The 17,187-nt window shown below is 37.1% G+C and overlaps 5 protein-coding genes across 5 annotated transcripts; 3 read left to right on the forward strand and 2 right to left on the reverse strand.

Annotated features, from left to right (window-relative positions):
• The first annotated feature begins 805 nt into the window (after nt 1–805).
• On the forward strand, nt 806–3,625 carry LOC133326845 (glucose-6-phosphate isomerase). The gene is made up of 5 exons (XM_061535450.1): nt 806–963; nt 1,880–2,462; nt 2,527–2,766; nt 2,827–3,358; nt 3,433–3,625. The coding sequence occupies exons 1-5, from the start codon at nt 830–832 to the stop codon at nt 3,621–3,623; spliced, it is 1,680 nt and encodes a 559-aa protein (XP_061391434.1). The 5' UTR covers nt 806–829; the 3' UTR covers nt 3,624–3,625.
• A 592-nt stretch (nt 3,626–4,217) lies between these two features.
• LOC133326831 (WD repeat-containing protein 43) lies at nt 4,218–6,469 on the reverse strand. Its single transcript, XM_061535436.1, has 7 exons — nt 6,260–6,469; nt 6,099–6,200; nt 5,020–6,038; nt 4,822–4,950; nt 4,615–4,764; nt 4,436–4,542; nt 4,218–4,369 (listed from the first exon to the last, which is right to left on the reverse strand). The coding sequence occupies exons 1-7, from the start codon at nt 6,467–6,469 to the stop codon at nt 4,218–4,220; spliced, it is 1,869 nt and encodes a 622-aa protein (XP_061391420.1).
• Nucleotides 6,470–6,764: 295 nt separating this feature from the next.
• Nucleotides 6,765–7,463, forward strand: LOC133326849 (uncharacterized). Its single transcript, XM_061535454.1, is given in 1 exon segment — nt 6,765–7,463. A coding segment is annotated over 1 exon segment (699 nt).
• A 2,177-nt stretch (nt 7,464–9,640) lies between these two features.
• On the forward strand, nt 9,641–14,434 carry LOC133326832 (PAN2-PAN3 deadenylation complex catalytic subunit PAN2). Its single transcript, XM_061535437.1, has 14 exons — nt 9,641–9,689; nt 9,756–9,946; nt 10,016–10,309; nt 10,375–11,521; nt 11,586–11,707; nt 11,931–12,039; nt 12,108–12,176; nt 12,247–12,545; nt 12,608–13,022; nt 13,088–13,277; nt 13,356–13,521; nt 13,593–13,807; nt 13,875–14,096; nt 14,155–14,434. The coding sequence occupies exons 1-14, from the start codon at nt 9,641–9,643 to the stop codon at nt 14,429–14,431; spliced, it is 3,765 nt and encodes a 1,254-aa protein (XP_061391421.1). The 3' UTR covers nt 14,432–14,434.
• Nucleotides 14,435–15,224: 790 nt separating this feature from the next.
• Nucleotides 15,225–16,820, reverse strand: LOC133326833 (dr1-associated corepressor homolog). The gene is made up of 3 exons (XM_061535438.1): nt 16,779–16,820; nt 16,488–16,560; nt 15,225–16,360 (listed from the first exon to the last, which is right to left on the reverse strand). The coding sequence occupies exons 1-3, from the start codon at nt 16,818–16,820 to the stop codon at nt 15,225–15,227; spliced, it is 1,251 nt and encodes a 416-aa protein (XP_061391422.1).
• Between the last annotated feature and the right edge of the window lie 367 nt (nt 16,821–17,187).

Consider the following 17,187-nt stretch of genomic DNA (forward strand, 5'->3'; position numbering starts at 1 on the left):
ATACATTCAAAACAATGTATTTTTTCGATAATACAACAAAAACATGGTAACGTTCAGTGTTGATGTTATCATCACCATGTTGTTGTATTATTGGTAATAAATAAAGCGACGGATGGCTTCAATGCGACCATTGTGCCGGGGCCTGAATGGTTCCGTTGCATTATCCGTTGTATGGGTAGAATGTGCTTTGGATTTCAAGCACTGTTTTGTTTATTTTCGAGCTAAATGTCCCTACATCAGATTGTCTGTTATGTTTTGATTCTTAACATCCGATTTCGCTTTCTTTTTAGTTTTTTTCAGAAAACAACGGTACATTTCAACAGATATATAAACCGCAGATAATTTTCAAATTTTTAGTACTCCGAGGCAATAACACATCAATTTGATCCAACATCAATAACAATATAATTTTTTGTAATTTCTTAATTTGTTTCAAAAAATGTTCTAATCAAACGATTAAAAATGTATTAAGAAACGTATTTCTCGACAAATCCACCAAAAATTCAGCAATTTTAATTCATATTTTTTTAAATCATAACTATTTGACAACTCACTGTACTAACCAGCTGTTCAGATGCATTTACCCTGTCTCCAAATAACATATTCCTTTTCTTTGCGCAGTCACTCGATGTGAATGCCCACTAAAGAAGAAGTTCAAAAAATTTGTTTTTCATTTGACATTGAAAAAGTTGTTTCTGTATTCATTGCCTGGAAGAAGAAGTTCAAAATTCTCACGGCACATATCCAGTCGGCATTTGGTTGGAAAAGATATACTTATTTTTTTATTAACTATTTAAACTTAAATTATCGGAAGATAACCACTAGTAAAATGGCTGGTCCACTACCATTGCTATCAACTGAAGCGGTTTACAAAAAAATTGCCGACTATTACAAAGAGAATGGCGAAAAAATTAATATAAAAAATCTGTTTGAAAGTGATCCTGAACGTTTCAAGAAATTCAGGTAATTTTTATGGCATTAAATTGTGGGTTTTGAATTGCATTATCTATAAAGTGGGATTATTTTTTCTTTATTATTGAAGATAGATAAGTAAATCCTTGTTTAAATAAGTACATAGTCCAGCAGGTTACATCAAGGTTATTATATATAGAATTTGTATTAACTATTACATGATACCATTACTTGATTGCACCTTCATTGAATTTTGAAAGGTGATTTACATTCACAAAACCAAAAATAGATGTTTTTTTGAAAAAGTGAAAGTCGCACATGTGGAGGTTTGCAAAAAATACAAAAAAACATATTGAAATATAAGATTTGAATATGTGATGCTGTCTGCCTACCTACTAGATACTTTTTGTCGGATTTTTCATTAATGAATGATTTTCTTTGAAATACGTCATCGATGTATATATGTATTTTTGTGAATTAAAATTCAAATATATATTTTTTTGTTTTTGTATTTGAATACTTAACACGGAAAGTGTGTATTCCAATTAATTATCTATTAATTTCAATTTATTCGAATACTAAAAAAATGAAAGTGTGCGTATTCCACCCCTTAAACTCATGACCCGTCCTTTGCCACTCCCCATAAAATATCACCACAGGGGAGACATATTTTCATCAACTTAATTAAATATTGATGTGCCTGTTTTATGTACTGTCAAACATATATGGGTATAACCTAACCGTCAATCAATTTTTATAAATAATCAAACACCACCAACTCAGTGGTCGTCAGTATTTTCTTTAATTTAAATTAAAATTCAACAATATGGACTGCTATCTTTATTTTAAAAAATGTCCTTACTTTAAAGCACACACATTTTTTTTAAATATTAATTAATGAGATTCATAAAAATTCAAATAAGTGATTGAAAATTAAAAAAAACAATTGTTTTTTTTCGAATTCCAGTTTGCGCATCAGCACACCCAATGATGGTGATATCTTACTCGATTATTCAAAAAATCGTATTACACCCGAAGTATGGAATCTACTTTTGGAATTGGCCAAAGTCAGGCACGTTGCTGAGGCTCGTGACGCCATGATGTCTGGTCAGGCCATTAACATTACCGAGAATCGTGCTGTATTGCATATTGCCTTGCGCAATCGCGGAGACGAAGCAATTCTGGTCGATGGCAAAGATGTTATGCCCGATGTCCGTGCTGAATTGACCCACATGAAGGAGTTCACCAATCAAGTCATTTCGGGTGTATGGCGTGGTTTCACGGGAAAACAAATTACAGATGTTGTTAATATTGGCATTGGTGGTAGCGATTTGGGTCCTCTGATGGTCACTGAGGCTTTGAAGCCCTACTGCAAGGGCCTACGTTCCCACTTTGTCTCCAATATTGATGGTACCCACATGGCTGAGGTCTTGAAGAAGGTGAACTATGAAACCACACTGTTTATCATTGCCTCGAAGACTTTTACCACACAAGAAACCATAACAAATGCCACATCGGCCAAAAATTGGCTACTAGAACAAACAAAAGATGTAAGTTTTTTTCTCTTATCAGCAATTTACAACAACAACAAAATATTTTTTGAAACTTTTATAGCCCTCTGCTGTTGCTAAGCATTTTGTGGCTTTGTCTACAAACAAGGAAAAGGTCACTGAATTCGGTATTGACAGCAAAAACATGTTTGGTTTCTGGGATTGGGTGGGAGGACGCTACTCCTTGTGGTCAGCCATTGGTTTGTCAATTTGCCTATCGATTGGCTTTGAACATTTCGAGCAATTGCTTGAAGGTGCCCATTTCATGGACAAGCATTTCAAAAATGCTCCCTTCGAACAAAATGTAAGTGGAAATAAATTTGTCGTCTTTGGAATATTTTTATTGATTAAATGTAATTTATAGGCCCCCGTCATTCTGGCAATGCTAGGCATCTGGTATTCGAATTTCTACAATGCTGAAACCCATGCCATTTTACCCTATGACCAATACTTGCACCGTTTCCCCGCCTACTTCCAACAAGGTGATATGGAAAGTAATGGAAAGTTTGTTACCAAGACTGGCAGCAAGGTGGTCGACTACAACACCGGTCCAATTATCTGGGGCGAACCCGGCACAAATGGCCAACACGCCTTCTATCAACTCATTCACCAGGGTACTCGTTTGATTCCATGCGATTTCATTGCTCCAGCTAATACTCACAATCCAATTGCTGGTGGTGTCCATCACAAAATTTTGCTTGCCAACTTTTTGGCACAAACTGAGGCCCTGGCCTATGGCAAGACTTCGGAACAGGCTAAGGCTGAACTTGAAAAGGCCGGCGTCAAGGGAGAAAAATTGGAACAACTCTTGCCCCATAAAGTATTCACCGGCAACCGTCCCACCAACTCCATTGTTGTTAAGAAATTGACACCTTTCATTTTGGGAGCTCTTATTGGTAGGTTTACAAGACCCCCCAAAATAGCTACGAAGTTCAAACTAAAGTTCGTTTTTTCTTTTACTCCTTTACAGCTATGTATGAACATAAAATCTTTACCCAAGGTATTGTTTGGGACATCAACTCATTCGATCAATGGGGTGTTGAACTGGGAAAACAATTGGCAAAGGCAATTGAACCTGAATTGGCCAACAAGGACCCGGTCTCTTCACACGACTCCTCCACCAATGGTCTCATCAATTTCATCAAAACCAATTGGTCTTAAATGGCTGCATCAAATTAAAACTGATTCTCCAAAAAAAAAAAACGTACTAAATTGCAAGGTTATCTAGTAGCTTGCATTACACATTTCCTTAAATTTAATTTCATTACGAAATTCGTTTGGAGGATTTTGTGCAATCTGTAGAATTATTTGCTTAATCTCTAATTTTCACTCAATCACACACAAACACACAAATTATAAGCTTTTACATACAAACATGTTATAAGATTATTCTTTAGAAATATAAGTTCAAAAGAAAAAACTAATGAATATCAGCGTTATTGCCCTCTGTCGTTGTCATATTACCCAATATGAGATATACAAATTGTTAAAACCTATTGTCGTATGTACTCTTCATTATCCGGAAAACATAGATGTAGAATGTAACTAACAACCACAAAAGGAATGAAAATAAAAGACCTATTTGTTAGATGTTTTAAAAAAAATACGGCGTACACTGTATTTGAATTCCTTCTTTTTCCATCAGCATCACATCATCATATTGTGGGAATCTGGGGGTGGGGGATATTCGGTACTTTTGAAAAGACTAACTATAGACATAACTTAAAATTAAAGAAAAGATTTAGATCTCTTTTACTACATATCCATATCATCGTCGTCATCATCATCCTGATCCATTGATTCGCCACCATTTTTCTGATCATCCTCATCATCCTCTTCGCCCTCTTCCCATTCATCATCTGAAGAAGATTTGTTAATGGCATCATCTAAATCGGATGTTGAGGAGTCTAAAGCAAAGAATTTTTGTATTAACCCACATGGCTGTTACTCTCTCGTTTAATTTCAAAGCTTACCATCATTATCCTCAAATACCAAGACATTATCACTCTTAAGATTGTCTTGATCCTGTTCATTATTTCGTTTGATTTGACTAACAAGTAATTGTAAGCGACCATTCAGTCTGTAAGAGAAAAATACATCAGTTTAACAACAGTTTAATTTGTGTCATTAAAGTTGTTGCTTTGCCACATACTTTGACAGTTCTTTGAGACAGTTGGCTCTATGTTCAATTATTCCAATACAGGGTCCAAATTTATTTAGCAAATCTTCAGCTCCCAACGCCATAAGCTGACTAGAATGTGTCTGGGCTAGTACCTTCAACCAGTTCATGGCATATTCCACACTAAACAAAAATTCTTATTTAATTAACGTTCCGCAATACAATTTCTGCTCTACTCACTTGGTGTGTCTTTGCTGCATTAACAAGGTCAATTCATTGACCAAGGTGCCAACATATTGGACAGGTAACTTCTGTAATGTCAACTGTATAGTCTTCATATCTTTTGTACATAATACGGAACGTAATAACCTTTGGAAAAATAGAAAGAAATTTCAATGAGTTGCACAGAAACATGACTCCAAAGAGCGAATAACTTACGTCTCATCTTTACTGTGCAGCGATTGTACCAATAACTGGACCTTACTTTGAGCCTGTGGTACTACTTTGCCCTCACCCACATTAAGATTAAGATTTTGCAATCGTGCCTCCATGGGCATATCTAATGGCTTCAGTTTTTTGTTCGTCACTGCTATCGATGATTTGTAGTCCACGTCCTTGGTATCTATTATGGGTGTAATCATTTTGAGGGCCTTCTCTGATCCGATTTCATTGCGTTTTCCTATTAGCTGTTGTTTGGCTTGTTTGCGTGGATCTTTGCGCACCAAAACCTGCATTTTTTCGTTGAAACTTGGTTTCAGCTGTTCAAATACGATAACATGTTTATCACCATAGGCGAAGAGTAATTCTCCTTGTTTGGTCGAATGTTGCAACGAAGCTGCCACTGCAGTAATGGGCTCAATAACAGTTGTACTATCGGACGCAATGCTAATGGTTACTTTTGGTTTCAGTGGTTTGTCCGCTTTGATGCTATCTATGTCCAAGACATATACATGTATTACACCACTTCGGGTGACACTGGACACACGCAGTGTGTTCTCATCGTCGATGTGACATGTTAGGCAGTGAGCGATATCTTCCATTAGTAAGGTACAAGCAGCCGGCTTATTGCGGCCTTTCTTGCCTATTTTCCACAGGCATATAATGCGTTCCATTCGTGACGTTGTGAGAACATATTCGCTGCCATCGTTGCTGACAAATTGTGCCATCAGGTTGATTTCAGAAGTGTGTCCCGTAAATGTCTGGACCAATTCTTCCCTGTCTGTGGAATATACTTTGAGAGATCGAGAGCCGACCACTAATGATTTGGATGTAGGCATTAGGGAAATACTAAAAGGTTTCTCGGGTCCAACACTCCATGACTTCAACTGTTTTTCTTCGGCCAGAGACCAAACAATAACTTGGCAATCTTCTCCGCAGGTGTACAGATGTCCCTCCGTATCTCGAATGATGGATGTGATTTTACCATTGTGTCCTTCACCTTTAAGACTGCGTTCAATCTAAAATAGGAATACTATTCACAATTTTCCCCAGGTACATAAGGCAAAATAATTGTTTACCTTGGCTTCGGCATAGGAATACAAGGACACTTGTCCTTTGGATGTGCCCAGAGCAATATAAAGGGATTCACTGCTTTCGCTGGATTTTCGTGCCTTCTTTCCCTATAAAAAACACTTTCTTATTAATTGTTACATGTAACATGTGGCTGGTATTCACTCACCTTTTTGTCTTTGATAGCACTTGCGGCCGTGGAGACCGTTATCCACACCAAAGCCGAGCATGGTCCGGACAAATGCAGATTCGGTGTGTATTCCTGCTTGAGTTCATTGGTATCTGTATCCCATATCCTCAGAATACCCTGATCATTGATTAGGGCAAAAAGTTTTCCATCGGGTGAAAATCCCAACACGTGCTGCTCACCAAAAGCCATTTCCAAAATAACATGCTACCATACCACGGTAAACATTAAAATCAAAAAGCCAACAGGGTGATTCCAATTGACAGATAACCGAAAATGTTGTACGACAAATCGTATGTGTCGTTTCTTATGCTCTTTGTTATATCCTCTTTCATCAACAACTAACTTGTTGTCGTGTAAAATAAAAAAAAAGTATACCGAACCACCCTGTTATGAAGCACACTCTTCCTCTTGTTTTATTTTTTTGCAGCAGCAAAGAATACCATCCAAGCCATTTTAATTTAATTTCCCAACTTTTTCTTTCAAAATGACGATGACCGCAAGAGAGAGGAGCACTTTAGCTGCCTCAGCAGATCATGAATGGACCGCCGAAGAAGAGATTCAATTGTTTTATGCCATGGCCGGCCTGAAACCTGTCGGTGTTAACAAGCATTTTTACATAGCCTGTATTGCCGAACGTGAGTATTTAGCACACTACCCCTGAAACTTAAAACACCGCTGAATTGTTTTTGTTTGCAAAGGCTTGAATCGTGACACCGAAAGCGTTTGGGGCCATTTACGAACTTTGTACAATCTTGAGGCCTTAGATGAATTGGAACCACTGCCTTTTCCCAATGATGAAAAAGAATTCTCCTTGCCAGAGGCCGAGTTCTCTCTGCTGTTGTCAAAGAAGAGGGGACACGTATCTGAGGAGACCACCAGCGACGGTCCGCCATCAATAATAGCCGTCGCAACAGACAACACAACTAAAGGTAAGTCTTTAACCATTTCCGTCAATGAAAGTATAAGGCAAATCCTTATTGCAGACAAATCCTTTACCCAAACCAAATTACCTAGCACCACAACGCCCACAGTCAAGGAATTGGATAAGAAAATTACAGCAAAACTTGCGGATGGTCCCAAAAGAACTCCAAAACGTACACGAGGATCAATGTCACTGGAATCGAATAGTCCATCGACCACACCACCGCCACCCGTGCAAAACAACAAACGACGACGTATATAAGGTCACTGAAGCCACACCATCAACAACACGTACATACTATTTACATTTTTCCTTATTTATAAGTTTTATTTTTTATAAGTTTAGAGTTACACACAAAGAAAAAATACTGCACACAAAAACGAAGCGAAGCAAAATAGAGAATCAATCATCGAATTCATTGGCGTTGTCGTCGTCTTCATTATCGGCGAGGGGAGGGATCTCCATAACGTTCATTCTTTGAAGAAATGTTGATAAAAGTTTTTTGTTTAGATGATCGGTTTGTGTTATCTCTCGCACCACCTGAGGGTCCGTAACTGGATCAGCATGTTGTGGCGTGTTATAAAGTGATAAGATTTGTAGGGATACATCCAATTCTTCCTTAGGTGATTCCAGACAACAAGGCATTTTCACAATTTTTATTTTTTTCTCGTAATTTTCTAACAAAAAATATTAGTCAGATCGGGATTGAGATGTAATAATGAACTTGATGTGAAATGTTGTTTGAAATGTGTATGTAACAGGGTGCCTCAACACGTATCACACGGGGTGTTCACATTGTCACAAATCATATATTTCTTATAAATGTTCTAAAATTCATCTTATAAACAAATCGATATTCAAATATATTTTGTTATATTTTTCAAAACATTACACACATAGAAAAAAAGTGACATTCCATTAATTTTTGGTAAAATGTTAAAAATTGGTTAAATGAACAGAACGACTTGTTGCATTTGTTTATTATTTTCCATAAGGTAGAGGTGTATTTTTTCCTTTCTGACAAAAGCTACCCTACCTTGTATAATTGTACCATGGACTTTAAAGTGGCCACATAATTAAAACATTTGTTCGGTTCCCGTACTGCCACTTTACCACTTTTTACTACAATAACGAATTTTCCCTTATGATATCGAAGAAAATAGTAAAATCTAGTAGGGAACAGACAAATTTTTTGCTTTCTTTACTTTACTGTTTTTTTTTTAATATTTGCAAAAAACTCGAAATTTTTTTTTAATTAAGTAAAATAAACACCGATAAAATCATTTACGGATGAAAATTAAAAAAATTGGCAACAATTTGAACAGAACAGTACATTCGGAAAATCACCCTTAATGTATAAAATAAATGTCCGAATGTACGAGAAATTGCTAGAATTAATAGAAAACAACAAATAATTCTTAAAATAAATAAATATTTGAAATAAAAGCACAAAAAATTGAAGAAGGATGGAATCATAATGCAATAATAAGGTGATGTATCAAAACAAAAACCTTTGTTTTGTCGCGACCATCTGTCAAATTTTTAATTTAATTTAATTTTATTACGTATAGTAATAAAGCCAAATAGGCCATTTAAGTTAAACAAAACAACATACCTTATAATATTTCACATGGTTGGCAACATTACACATCGAATTCAAGTGGTAATTACACACTTTGACAGTTAATCAAGACATCAGCTGCTCTAAATGGACTACATATTCATTGTGCCATGATGCAATAATAATGTGATGTATCAAAACAAAAACCTTTATTTTTTGTCTTGACCATCTGTCAAAATGTTTCCTTATAATATTTCACATGGTTGGCAACATTGCTCCTAGAATTCAAGGAGAAATTATGCACTTTCACAGTGAATCAAGACATCAGCTGCTCTAAATGGACTACCTATTCATTATGCTATGGCCGTAATATTTTTGCAGTGTGTAAGAGGAAATATCGATAAATATTGACATTTATTAGTCTGTAATCGTACAAAATACGGTCACCTCATCATTGCCTGTGTGTGTTTGTGTGTAAGCCATTTTTGTATATACATAATAATTTGTTTGTCATAACTGTAATCGTATTGTATTTTAAAAACACAATTTTATAAAAATATTTCTTTTTTAAATTATTGTTGGGCTTCTTAAGTGATCGTGTGGCATGTTGAATGTGAATTACGTTATCGTCTACAAACGAAAATCATCGAAAAAGGATTATTGCGAGCAACTTTAGCATTGAAGAACTGTCGTCGTCGCCGTCGTTGTCGTAGTCGAAATTGCAGGGGGAAAGTTTTGATGTAGACGTCGAAGAAACCACAACAAACAAAGAGACGTCACACAGCAACTTACACACAGCCAACCGACTGACCGAACGCAGAACGAAAAAAGAAAAACAAAAGTGAATTTCCAATAAGGAAACAACAATTGTCCCAACATGGATTACGTCTATTGTGGAGATCCCATTGCAGGTGAGGATATGCTAAGTGAGTTAGTGTTGTTGTAGTTATGTTGACCTGTTACCTTTGTGTTTGTGGGGTGTTTGTAAATAGATGTCTATGATGGTGGAGGAACTCGATCTGCTGCAACCCATTACTCGCCAAATTTCGCTGGCTTCAATTTGGGCTCCGAACCAGATTACATGGAAATGGTGCCAATATTGGCAGATGGTGGGGAAAATTTTGGTGTTTCAGCTGTTACCTTTGACAATTATGAAGAACTCTTGTGGATGGGCAATCAAGGTGTAAGTGACTTGAATTTATATAGGTATTGTGCCCACAAAAAACTAATGAACTTTTTCATGACGTTTTAGGGTCATGTAACATCATATTATCTTAGCAACACATTGCAAAAGTATACATCATTCCAAGTACATCCGTCGGACATTGTGCGCCAAATAACCACCATTGATTCGGGCATATTGGCATTGACACAAACTTCGCTGAGACATCAAATACGCCGAGGAATTCCGAAATTCACCCACAAATCAAAGAATATGACGGAAATGGTGTGCATGCAACAGTTGTCACCGCATCGTTTGATAATGGCTGGTCTCCAGGATGAAATGATTGATTTTGATTTGAGGACGTTGAAGGAAACGAAATTGGTGGGTAGACAGGCATAGAATTTGTGTCATTGTGTGTTTTTTTACTCCTAATGTCCTTGTTATAGGAACATGTGGGATCCGCAGGCTGCACGGTGTTACGTCAAAATTCCCGTTTTCTATTCGCCGGTGATCCCTTTGGAAATGTAACATTGCGTGATCTGAATTCTCTGCACGTTGAGCACACAATAAAGACCCACACCGGCAGCCTATCAGACTTCGATGTCCAGGGTAATTATTTGATATCGTGTGGCTACAGTGGCCGCCAAGGTACCCTTGCTGTGGATCGATTCCTTATGGTTTATGATTTACGTATGCTGCGTTTGATATCACCCATTCAAGTACTAATTGATCCACAATTGCTGAAATTTTTACCATCACAAACATCACGCTTGGCTGTCGTCTCAAGCTATGGCCAAGTGCAGCTGGTGGATACAGTGGAGCTGAGTGAGCCACGCGTAGCTATGTATCAGATAAATACAACAGGCAATCCCTGTTTGCTGAGTTTCGATGTTAGTTCATCATCACAGGCATTGGCATTTGGCGATCAATCGGGACACATAAGTATTATGACGGCCGTAAATGTACCCCAGCCTCAGTTTAATAGTTTTTCGAGGGAAACTGAGTTTCCAGACCCCCTGCCTCAGTTGCCCATTGTGCCGATTACGGATACCACATTCCCCTTGTCATCGATTGTTTTGCCACATTTAGTCACCGGGTCTCGCTGGTTTTCCGATTGGCCAACCGAGTTGCTGAATTATCAATATCGTCGCCCCAAACCCATCGATGCCGAAATCTTAAATCACATGAAAATGCAAGGTCCCATTGGTTATTCGCCCAATCCCCGGACACAACGACGCAATCAGATACCCTACATCATAGAGAATGCAAGTGGAATAGCTGGCAACGGTAATGGTCTGACAAATACCATTAAATCATCCGATCCCGGTGTTAAGATTATACCTAGACGTTATCGTAAAGTTGAATTGAAATATTCGAAATTGGGAACGCAAGATTTTGATTTTGAACAGCATAATCAGACATGTTTTGCTGGCTTAGAGGCAACACTGCCGAATTCCTATTGCAATGCTATGCTGCAAATTTTGTATTTCATTGAACCGTTACGTCAAAAGCTATTGGAACACAGATGCAGCAAAGAGTTTTGTCTGACATGTGAACTGGGTTTTCTCTTTAATATGTTTGACAAGTGTACCGGTAAGTGGACTAAAAGCCTGGAATGAATATTGTATGGATTATTTGTTTAAATTTGTTATGACAGCTTCAACACCATGTCAGGCCAGTAATTTTTTGCGTTCTTTTCGAACTGTACCGGAGGCATCTGCATTGGGACTTATATTATCGGATCGTTCATCTAATGTTAATCTAATGAATTTAATACAGGTAAATCATATCGTAAAGTGTACACCAACAACAACAAGACGATTGAAAAAGAAGCGTTTTTTGAAAATATTCTTTTGAAAACTACAAAATTCGATTTAGCTAAATAGTTCAAAGCCAATAATTGTTTGAAAAGAAAAAATGTCTGTTGGCGCCCAATCATATGTATAAACTTTTAATATTCCTAAATATCCATGAATTAATAAAAATATTATTTTTCTTTTAGAACTGGAATCGTTTTATATTGCATCAAATGCACTATGAGATTTTAGAGTCTAGCAAAAATGGCCATCTAAGCCATGCAAAATATGGAACAGGAATAGGAACAGCAAATTGTAAGTATTTAATTCGTATTACGAAAAAAATAGAATAATAGTTGCATTTAAATACATTTTAAAAGTAGGTAAAAATTCCGTGGAATTGGTCACCGAGGAAACTGAGGAAATATTTCAGGCAATCGATGTTAAAAATGGTAAGTTGACATATACATATTAAAACAAACGAAATTGCTTACCTAAAGCATTATTATTTAAATTTGACAGATGACACTACAAAGGATGACCAGGATCATGAGGCCCGTAGTAAGGTTAACACCGAAACCGATATCAGTCGCCTTTTTGGCACAAAACAAACAACCGTTAATCGCTGTCTTAAATGTAACGAGGAAAAAACAAAACAGAGTATTCTATTGACATGCAATCTTAGCTATCCACACAACTCCAAAGAAACGGAATACTTTAGTTTTGGCAGCATACTGAAGGGTTCTTTGAGTTCGGAGAAAAGTATTCAGGCATTTTGTGAGAATTGCAAAAAGTTTTCGCCCACAAAACAGATGGTTAAGGTAAATAAAAAATAAGAGACACAATTGCAATAAATTGATGTATTTTTTTGCTTGAATTTAAGGTTACAAGTCTGCCACAAATATTGACCGTCAATTGTGGCTTAAATAATGAAAAAGATTTGGGTTTCTTGAGGCGTCATCTGCAGCGTAACAACTTCAATTTATCGGAGAGTCCAGCCACATTGAATACCAACAAACCCTGTCGTTATGGTATTAATTGTTCACGCAGTGATTGTCATTTCCTACATCCGGATCGTAAATCGCCTTCCATGGCCTCCAATACCACACAGCAGCCGCAGCAACAACAACAACAAAATGTAAACATATCACCAAGTGGAAGGCAAACTTCATGGTTTCCCTTATCGTTTTCAATGTCGCTCAATGATCAGGGTGAATTAGGTGTACAAACGGAGAACAGTAATACAAAGACAACAGTGGTGGAAACAACAGCAGAAGGGAACAACACTAAAGGCAATGGTATATATTTTTGGTTTTTAATATTAAATATTTTTATTTCATTTGTTCATTTGTTTTTATTACAGATGCCCCCTCGGATGTTACTGAATCGTATAGGGAATATGCCTTACATGCTGTGGTATGTCAAATCGATGATGGTACACAGAAAAATTTGGTTTCTTTAATAAATGTTAGCAAAAAATATCACACCATGAAAATGGAGACAATGAATAATTCCGATGAACAGCAACAGTGGTATATTTTCAATGATTTTTGGTAAGTCCACCCACAGGAACAACAAAGACAAAATTGTTCGAGGTTTACACATTCATTGTTCGTATTTCCCCTTTTTAGTATTTCTCCGGTATCAAATCAAGAATCCGTATGGTTTACTTTGGATTGGAAAGTGCCTTGTGTTTTGTTTTACAGCAGTGTCAATTCGGAGAAAAATGAATTATTGGATGGCCTAATCGAAGTACCACACAATGAACCGCAACCGTTGTACAATCCATTCTTGGAGGTATGTACATAGATTATGGGTGGCCCCATGGGGCAGGCAACCAATAAAATCTTCAATATTTGTATTTTTAGGATATTGAAAATGTTGCCCATTCAAATACCACGGCTGGCGATCCATTGTTTAAACCATTACAATCGCATGAAATGCCACAGGCTGGCGATTTAGTTGCCATGGATGCCGAATTTGTTACCTTAAATCCGGAGGAGAATGAGCTGCGTCCAGATGGTAAAACGGCAACAATAAAACCATGTCATATGAGTGTTGCACGTATTTCGTGTATACGCGGGTAAGTAGATCCAATGCCTCGTAAAGCTTATGGATTTGACAAAAATGTGTAATTTTTTTATTCACAGACAAGGTCCCGATGAAGGTGTTCCCTTCATAGATGATTATATTTCGACACAGGAAAAGGTGGCTGATTATCTGACACAATTTTCTGGCATTAAACCCGGAGATTTGGATGCCAATTTTAGTAACAAACGTTTGAATAGCATGAAAAATTCATATCAAAAACTAAAATATTTGGTAGATGTGGGTGTTCTGTTTGTGGGTCATGGTTTGAAAAACGATTTTCGGTAAGTCTAGTCTCTAGTAAACAAATAGCATTCCATTCTAAACAATCTTTTATTTTAGCGTCATCAATATCTTTGTACCCTCGGAACAAATAATCGACACTGTTCATTTATTCCACTTGCCCCACCATCGTATGGTATCATTGAGATTTTTAGCTTGGCATTTCTTGGGCACAAAAATCCAATCAGAAACCCATGATTCCGTAGAAGACGCCCGCACAACATTGCAACTGTACAAACACTATTTGCAGTTGCAGGCGGAAAAGAAATTCCTGGCAGCACTTAAGAACCTCTATGATCGTGGCAAACAACTGCAATGGAAAGTACCGGAAGACTAGAAGGCGAGCAACAAGTAATAACAAGGAGAAGCATTTAATTTAATTTTAGTACATTGGAAAGGAATCCCGTCGTAAAAGAAAGAAAACAACTTTTTAAAAAACAAAAACAAACAAAGTACAAAATGACACTCAACTGAACCGTACCGCGAGAGCAACAAAATTGTTATTCCATTTTAAATGACATTTCGGCACATTATTACAAAAACAAAACAAACATTTTTCTATAACAGACTTTTACACAACAAAAAAGAAAAAACAATCTATTATTGTATTTTGTTTATCTTTCGTCTCAGACACACAAATAATAATGTCCGAATAAAAACAAACAATAAGAATGTGGTCAAATTTATATTACAAAAAAAGAAAAAATAATAAAAACAAAACGCATACATACATATATTTATTCATTAAAAAAAGTGTAAATCAATGGACATCAAAAAGAAACAAAAAATTAAGAAAAAATACATTTAAAATCAAAGAAAACATAATCCATATTCAGATCAGTGCATTTCATTTCAATAATTTCGTAAGGATGGAAAAAAAGGAAGCTAGAAAAAATGGGATCAATGGGAATTCTATGTTTTTTTTTGTTTTATTGGTTTTTTTATTTCACTTCTTCTTACAAAACGCAGTTTTGAACATACAATGTGGTTTGATCAACACGATCCACACGGGCTCGATGTAAACAACAACAAAAATAATGCATTTTTTATTTCATGTTTACATCCAAATTTTATTCAAAGCTAAACTCCTCGTGAGGGAGGGCAGTGTAGCCGCTTCCACCGCCGCTGCCTTATATATTGTCATAGTCTTCGTCAAGTTCCAGACAGGAACTGTTGCTATTTACCGTTGCGGTAGTAGTCATGGTTGAAGCAGCAGCTGCAGCAACAGCAGCGATTTGTGCCGGCTTTGCTGTTGAGGAATCGAATGGCTCCGCCATTACAGTTTTGGAATTACGAGATTGTTGTTTAGAGGTACCGATACTTATGGTGGCCACCGGTGGCGTCGATGTTTTGGGCCTGGCGGTGGCATCAACTGTTGTCGCAACAATATTTGAGAGGTCAATATTGATAACTGGTTCTGCTGTAAAATTGAACGCGCTAGCATTCGTTGTCATACTTGCAATATTAGCTGGGGCACTCAGGGGCGTCGGTGCGGATGCCACATCTGTGGTTATTTGTGGCAAATTGCTATAGTCTATTTTCACCACGGGCTTATTGCAGTAGTCGATGCTAACAATTGGTGCGGGTATGGCAGTCTGTTTTGGGGGCGGCCGTATTGGTTGGGGAGTGTTATTTGGTTTGTTGTTGTTATTGTTGCTCGAGACGCAATTAGACGGCATTGAGAATGATTGATGTTTCAGTCGTGGATGTGACGCTGGCGTCAGTGTGGGTGTCTGTTGTAGTTGTGGTGGATGAGGAGGAACTGGTGTCGATTCGGAACGTGCTAGCTTTGGGGGCAAACATTCTGTCGAACTGTAACCGCCTACTCCAACTCCGGCATTTGCCAACGATGTGGTATGCATAATAACGGAATTGGCATTTGAACTCACTGATCTTTTCAAATGGTTTCGGGGATGATGATCATGGCCACCATTTTGGCCATTTGTTGCCATCGCCGAATGCTGACGAGTCACCGTCGAACTCCTTACCGTCGATGTAGATGGCATACTCAGATCATAGGGTGTATCCGAATCGGCATATGGTTCATCTGGCGAACTGTGATTATCATCCTCGATGTAATTCGCTGCCTCTTCTGCTACACTGATGTCTGGTATATTCCTTACCAGTTCGCGTAGAAAATCGAAGCGCTGTTCCGACATGATGCACTGTTTCATGTGTGATGTTGACAATGTCTTGGAATTACGAGAATTTGTAATCTTTAAAGACTTTGTTAAAAGCGATTCGACAAAGAGCTCCAATGTCCTAGGTAAACAAATGAAAAATCAAATTGAGCCAAATAACAGCCCACACAAGTGCATAGTTAAGGAAATCATTTTTTTAAAATAAAATATAATTAAAGAAATTAAAAAAAGTTATTGTTTTGAAAAGGATATAGATTATAATTGGTACAGCTTGCGCCACTTTGCCCACTTCTTCGTCGCTTTGCATGATTTTTTTGATACGTCCCTAGAAAACAAAACAAATATTTGCTATTAATATATTATAGTTCACATTGTCGATTTTTACAGCATTCATTTTGCACATCACTGTAAGTTCTGAAATTCCCGTGCCAATTTCCTTGTCATCCATCCCTTAAAAACAACATCCCATTTGGCTTGGCTTTTGTTTGTTTTACTAATGTTTGTGTCGTCCCCGCTACACACAACACCAAAAACAAAACTTACCACTGGAAAACGCGCATTGTATTTCTTCTTTTTGGATGGCATTTGTAATGTGTTTTGTTGTTGTTGTACTCCCAATAACGATATGCAATAATTAAATGCAGTTCCAAAGCTTCCAAATTGCCAGTGTTGGCTTCTGATTGTTTCCGCACCTCCTTCGCGTGTTTTTTCTTCCTTCTGTGACAGTTGCAAAAGATTCTTCTTCTTACTCTAGAAGTTTTGTTCTAGGCTTGCATTTTCCTCAATCGGACGCATAGGCAATCTAAATTCGATATTTGGTTATTGGCCAGTGTAATTTTGATATCCAATTTATGTTTGTTTGTATTATTTATTTCGGTTATTTCAATATTATTTATTTATTCTAAAAAAAGTAAATTTATGCGGAATTCCAATTCTCTATGAACTGACAGAC

The sequence above is a fragment of the Musca vetustissima genome, unplaced genomic scaffold, assembly GCF_032173495.1.
Source record: "Musca vetustissima isolate MV318-11 ecotype Yass unplaced genomic scaffold, APGP_CSIRO_Mvet_v1 utg4449, whole genome shotgun sequence".
Lineage (NCBI taxonomy): Eukaryota > Metazoa > Arthropoda > Insecta > Diptera > Muscidae > Musca > Musca vetustissima.